Here is a 6,592-nt window from a genome sequence, read left to right as displayed (position 1 = left end):
GTTTTTCACAAATTTGCAAAATTTACATAAAGTCAACAGATCTAATTTTTTTTGCTGAATTTACTGCTTTTTTTTGTCTCAACATTGGGCAAAAACATTGGTTTTAAGTGATTGCTGCCTCAGCCTTACTTGGTGGCAAGTTATAATCCGTGATCGATATGGTTATTATTAACAGTCACATTTAGCATGATACATTCGTGCATGTATCATAAAAATTCCTTACAAATATTTCTAGTTTAACACAACAAAATCTTTGACTTTAATAGCAAAAAAACCTACACAAAAACAATCACAAAATCCTGGATGGACTGACCAGTGTGAAAAGATGTTCAATATTATTTAATTTTAAGAAACACTTACTGAATGCCGAAACGAACAGCTATTTTTTTGATATTTTAATAGTGTAATGGGTTTTATCAATATATTCTGGCACAACCGGCCCTTACGAACATTCAGATTTTTGATTTGGCCCAAAATGAAAATGAGTTTGACACCCCCGACTTATTGGATGGAGTTCAGTTGATTATTGAGGCAGTTTATAATCATGTTCAAGAAACCAGTTTGAGATTATTTGAGCTTTGTGACCAGGTGCATTATCGTGTTGGAAGTAGCCATGAGAAGATGTTTGTCGTGGTCCTATTGGAACAAAATGACACGCAGGTAGGCAGAGGCATTTCAGTAATGGTCAGTTCTCACTGAAGTCCCTTAAGCTTGCCAAGAAAATATTCCCCCGCCCCTCTACCAGCAGTAGCCTGAACCATTGATACAATGGAGGATGGATTTATAGTCTCATGTTTATGCCAAATTCTGAGTCTACTATCTGCATGTTGCAGCGAAAATCAAGAGTCATTGAACCAGGTAACATTTTTCTAAACTGTTGTCGAATTTTGGGTTTGTAGACGCAGTGTTTCGTTCTGAAGTGACACAAGTGGCTTTCTTTGTGGTTTTCCACTGCTGAAGCCTTCAATGTTTGAAGTATTTTGTCTTGAGAGATGCCTTTTTGCATACCTTGGTGGTTATTTTAACTGCGGATCCTTTCCTATCATCTTCAACCAATCTGATCAATCTCCTGACCTCTGATGTCAAAAAGGTTGAATAGTTTCATCGTTTTCATTATGTTTTCTGTAAACCCAAGAGTAGATCAACTCTGTTTCTGAAATACTTGAACACGTCAAGATGTCTAAATGTTTGAGTTGGCAACTTTTGTTAATAGGCAAAATTAACATTTGTACCAAATAAAGTGGCCAGAGAGTGTACAGTCAAGTTCTTAGATCTAAATGTGATGTCTGCAATTTCAGCTACTTCTATTGCGTCTGTGACTTCTAGGTTGCTATTTCTCTTGACTAAAATCCTAAAATCCTGTTTAAACAAATGAGCTGAGAAAATTGATATTATTAGCTTAAAGTAAAGACCTCAACTGTCGTGTTATGTTGGCTAAGTTAAAACATGATTGTCATTGTGAAAAGTACATACACTATGGTGTGGATTTGTTCCATTATTTTTATTGTATCAACAAAAGCTGAGATTGCTCCACAATTACAACAGCATTGAGATGCCGTGACAAGTCAGCATGATCTGTAAGTTTTGATGATTTATACGTGAGCTTTTACATTGTTAAGATTAAGGGAACAGACAAGAGGGATGATTGTGTGGGTAACTGAACTGCACCTACATGCTCATTGTTATAGGGAGCAATGAGCGATCATAAATTGAAAATGATTCATCAAACCTGTAAAACGAAGTGATTTATGTATGCAAAGTTACATTATATATATATAATAAACTGTTTTATTAAAACTTTGCTTAGATTATGACACGCAGATGTTTCACATTTTAGTAGTTCCTATGGATAACTTTTTGTATGTTTTTGCTTGTCAAAAGATAACATAGCTACACTCCTATAGAGGTTCACAGTATGCTATGTATTGTTTTTTTTAACTTTCAGAAAAACTATTATCTATTTGGTCAACATTTCTTTCTGAACTCCCAGCTTACTTCGACCTACATTAGTGTGTGCTGAACTGAATGCACTCAAACAACAAAGTCTTTGTTTTGCACCTTTGGATCATTCATTTGCACTCTCCCACAAAACCCCTTGTGATTATGAAGTGCTGGCTGAAAAACAGAGGAGCCCTTATTTCTTTCTTTCTTTCTTTCTCTTTTTTTACGTGAATCATAAGAGTTTCATTTTTTTTATATTCTCCCTTTTTATTTGTATCTATAAGAAGCTTTTAGGTAGAAAAAAATAAAGCTTCCTGAAAATACAAAAGACCTTCAGTACTGACAAAGAAAACAGTTCTTTGTGGGCAAAGCAGAAAGATTATGACAATAAAACTAAAGGCAAAGTAGGACACTAATTGGGGCTTAACAAGTTGTTAGCTTTCAGTTCCTTAAGCCTTAATTTGCTTTTCAATTTGGTCTAGCTGAGCTTTGCAAGAAGGTACACATAGATCCAAAATAATGGATCTATGTGTATTTTTTTTTCTTCAGTTTTACTCAAAAAGGCATGTAATGGAGATGCACTGTTCAGTCATCCTGCAATTAGAATCAAACAATTTTCCATTGAGCAACTTTTACTGGCGATGAGCAAATCAAATACTGACAAATCTTATCTAGCCAAGTAATTGTAAACCTAATAGCTAGTCATGCCAATGTTATCAACTGTGCTAGCAACTGACATCAAGAGTTGCTTTAACTGAGAATAAGTTTATAACATCACCACTAATTAATTTTGCACCATTAACTCAGCCACACTGGAGGGCTTTTTGATTATAAACAGCATGTATGATGTTATACCACAGCATCTCAGTATATTAATTGAATTTTGGCCACTGCAAAACATTTACTTGCGTCATTCTTAGGTGATCATGCTACTGTGCTTTGGATTATTGTCTCGTTGCAGAACCGAAGTCTCCTGCAGTATTTTCTGGTGGAGACGAAAATTCACGATTTCATCAATCATTGCAGGTATCCAGGTCTTGAGAAAGCAAAGTAGCTCTAAACCTGCACACAATCCCCACCATGTCTGACACCATGTTAGGTTTAGGTCAGATGTAACATGACCCACATCTTCCAAAAGGGTCAACTTTTAGGTCACTGTCTGAAAGGATGATCTGAAAGAGGCCTTTGTTAATAATCAGTGTGATAAACTGTTTGCTTTTGTGTGGACCTTAGAATTTTCTTATACTTTTAAGAATGCTTATTAAAAGAAGTGAACTTTAAATAATCTTTCAGTTTTTTTTAATTGGGGAACAGCAACTTTCTCTAAGGAATCTGTTAGACCTCCATTTTTCAGGACCACAATTGAGGTAGTGGTGTTGAGGATGGGATATACAATTTGATATTTTTTACACCACTAGGTGGCCCCACATCCTAAAGAATAAATCTTAAACCTCATGGGTGTAGGATTGTTTAAACCTCCCACCGCCCTTTGAAGCTAATATTAAGTACTGTGTCTTTTTTAACTATTAAAACCAGTTTTAAAGTCTAAACAAGTCATATTTTTGTACCTCTCTATTATATTGCAAAAGATCTTCAGCTGAATTTGTAGTATCTCTCTCTGTTCATTTAGTCTCTACTCAGTGGTGTTAAGTAAAAATGTAACATCTAGCCTGAATCCTAAACAGAAAGAAGCGAAGTTCAAAGTAGATAGAGTTATTTTAATCCGTCCAAAAAGTTGCACATGTAAAAAGAGTTTTAAGCAAACCATAGTTTTCCTAACATTGTAGCATTAGTGTGAAAGTAATGAAACTTGATATGTTGGTCCATCTGTCATCTGTTGATGACGACTTTTCCTGAGTTGCTAATTAATTGTTGAATCAAATTCTACTTCTTAGCTCTCAAACTTTTTATCATGTCGTCCAGGAGTACAGCTGTTGTTCTTCACTTTTACTTCACTTTCTTGAATGACCACTGGGCCATGCGGTTGTTGATGGGCTCCTTGATGTATTTATCTGACTTTAAGTAGGCAGAAACCCCGTCCAGAGCCTAAGATAAAATACAAAAGAAACAAACATCACTTTACAGTAAATCCTGGCTTGATCAATTATATTTCATTATATCTGCTGGAAAGATTGGAGAGGAAAAAAAAACATTGACAGGAACTTAGTTAAGGTAAATAATGGAGGCGTCAGAGAACAAAATTGGGGGGCAATTACCACGGTGGTGGACAGATCATTGTAAATTTTAGACAGCAGAGTGTTTTCTTACCTCAAAACGGTCCAAGAAAGCTTTGAGGTTCTTGAAATTATCCAAGCAGGGAGGATGGAACATCCTCTGCATATCCAGCATCTCGTACATGATGAAGTCCGCATAGGTGAGCTAGTTTAAAAGAAAAGACATAACATACTTAAAATGATAATTAGCAGTCAAAGGTAAAGTCGACAGATTATGTAAATAAATCTAAAATAATCATTTTGATGCAGCTTTAGAGTGTACATTTATTCATTTATTTATTTAAGAACCCTGAGAGAAGAATAAAAACTAATAAAAGCCTCAATAAAAAACCGAACCAAGCTGTTTTATAGCTGACTATTAACTCTTTTATGTTTATAAGATAAGTTACCTTGTCACCAGCAAACCACTTCCTCTGTCCCAGGAAGTCAGAGAACAGCTTCAGTGCTTCTGGCAGCGCCTTCAAGTAGTCTGGCTTTAGACCTTCCTGATTTCAGAATATATATATCAGCATTAGAGGACATTGAGACTTATAGTAAGACTGAATGTTGCACAGTTGAACAGTTATATACGTACAAGGTCAACATAGCACATCCTCACAAAGCTGGCTCTCAAGTCTAAGCACTGCTGCTCCAGCATGTCTATTCTGATCTTCTGCTCCTCCGTGTCTCCACCTGTTTGAGGATGAAAGTTTCCAGTATTTCTGCAACTTCAAAATTTATATATTTTGTGGCTGAATGAATGAACTCTCCCAAACAAAATTTCTATTTACGACAACTAACACTCACACAGGTTGTTCTTTCGTGCGAGGTACCTCAGGATTGCCATACTCTGTGTGACCTTGTTGTTTCCATCAATCAGGTAAGGCAGCTATTGTGGAATGTAAATATTGTCCTCATTAAAAACAAGAAACATAAATAAATCCCAGAATAAAAGTAAAATAATAATAATAAAAAAAACAAGTCTCCCTTACGTTGGGGAAGTCAAGTCCAAGCTTGAATTTTTCATTAAACCAGCCACTTTTGTCAAAACCCGGGGCTGTCAGAGAAAAATGGGGGTTAAATTACCAAAGTAATTAAGTTTTAAATAGTGATATATCAGTAGGCTGAAATAAATGTTAATTACCATCACCAACGACGTAAAACTTTTCCTCGTACTTGGCCTTGGTGTACTCCAGCATGAGCCGTATGTGTCCGGCAAACTGCAGAGAAGAGAGTTTAAGGTTACTCCAACTTAGAGATTTTCACAGGAGTGCAACCAGAGGATATGCCGACACACAGTTAACTACACAACCAAAGACACACAAACCAAGACGAAGCTTAATCTCTTCTTTTGAAATATTTTTTAGTTTAGTTAACTAAGACCTTCTGACTCCTTGGTTATGCTTAACCATTACTCTTCAAAATAAAAGTTATTTTTAGCAACATAAACATGTGAAGCATATAGTCTTTCTGAAAGTTTTTAAAGCTACTGCAAAGAACAATGAGCTTGTATCTCACTGTGACATATCTGCAGCTTTGCTACAGATAAGCATTTATGGCAGTTATGCAATTAACCTTTCTTGCATAGATGTCATAGCAGAGAACCAAAAGGCTTCTGATTGGTCTGTTTGCAGAAAACACTGCAGGCGTCACAGGCTTGTCTTTTCTGTGACAATTATTGATATGCAAAAAGGACAGTGATGAGTTTTGCAAAGTATAAATTAGCAAATAATTTCTATTGATCTGCTTATGCTGCTGTTGCAATCACTGTGTTGGTCCCACTTCTTATTTCTATGTAAAATAAGAGAAATGCTGCGTAGTCTTTATTAGAAGAAATAGTTTGGTACCAGTTGATTTGTACCAATCTATTACTATTCGGTTTTTTGTTTTTTTTTTATCTGTAAGATATATGTTGTCACTGCAGACTGTAAAATAAAAATAGTACCTCTATGACTATTTCTAAGGTGATATGCAGATTAAAAGGCTGTTGAATTTTTAATCCTGTGGAGCAACAAGTTTGCTTTAGAGTTAAATTGCACTTTCAAAAGTCGTTCCGAATTGTGTGGCCATAAAGAAACGCCTCTCAGTTAATGTGTCCATAAAAGCGTAGTAAAAACAGTCTGTGGCATCTTCTGGTAAAGTAAAGTGACAGCAGCTATCTCAAATCCCTGCAGCGACTGACCATTAGGAAGGAATTCGCTCTGATTGCTGCTCTGCAATATGCACAATATGTCAGAGAGCTGCAAAAACATCAACCGATACTTTCAAAGCAAAAGTATTTACTTACCCCTCGGACGTCCCAGTAAGCCAGTATCATGGTCATCTTGGTTCCCTGTTTTTTGGAGCGAGTGTGGCTCAGAGGAAAAGTGGCTGCTGGTGGTGCTGCTGCAGAAGGATTGCTTGGCAGTGAAAAGGAGAAGAGAAACAAAGTCTTTTAT

The 6,592-nt window shown here is 36.1% G+C and overlaps 1 protein-coding gene across 2 annotated transcripts in view; it reads right to left on the bottom strand.

The window, feature by feature from the left end:
- LOC103151067 (glutathione S-transferase Mu 3-like) overlaps positions 1-6,592 on the bottom strand; it is a 13,919-nt gene extending 7,327 nt beyond the window's left edge. Inside the window, exons 1-8 of one of the 2 annotated variants that reach the window (XM_007570906.2) lie at positions 6,442-6,592; positions 5,299-5,374; positions 5,147-5,211; positions 4,962-5,043; positions 4,750-4,847; positions 4,565-4,660; positions 4,210-4,320; positions 3,636-3,987 (exon numbers count right to left, since the gene is read on the bottom strand). In XM_007570906.2, coding sequence (XP_007570968.1) covers positions 3,889-3,987; positions 4,210-4,320; positions 4,565-4,660; positions 4,750-4,847; positions 4,962-5,043; positions 5,147-5,211; positions 5,299-5,374; positions 6,442-6,477 — 663 coding nt within the window. In that variant the 5' untranslated portion in view covers positions 6,478-6,592 and the 3' untranslated portion in view covers positions 3,636-3,888. Of the gene's footprint in view, positions 1-3,635; positions 3,988-4,209; positions 4,321-4,564; positions 4,661-4,749; positions 4,848-4,961; positions 5,044-5,146; positions 5,212-5,298; positions 5,375-6,441 lie in introns of those variants that run through there. The other variant, XM_016681123.1, reaches the window with a different exon arrangement.

This window comes from Poecilia formosa, unplaced genomic scaffold, assembly GCF_000485575.1.
Source record: "Poecilia formosa unplaced genomic scaffold, Poecilia_formosa-5.1.2 Scaffold270, whole genome shotgun sequence".
NCBI classification, from domain to species: domain Eukaryota; kingdom Metazoa; phylum Chordata; class Actinopteri; order Cyprinodontiformes; family Poeciliidae; genus Poecilia; species Poecilia formosa.
Note: the sequence above shows the minus strand (reverse complement) of the source record. Positions and strands in the feature narration are given on the sequence as shown.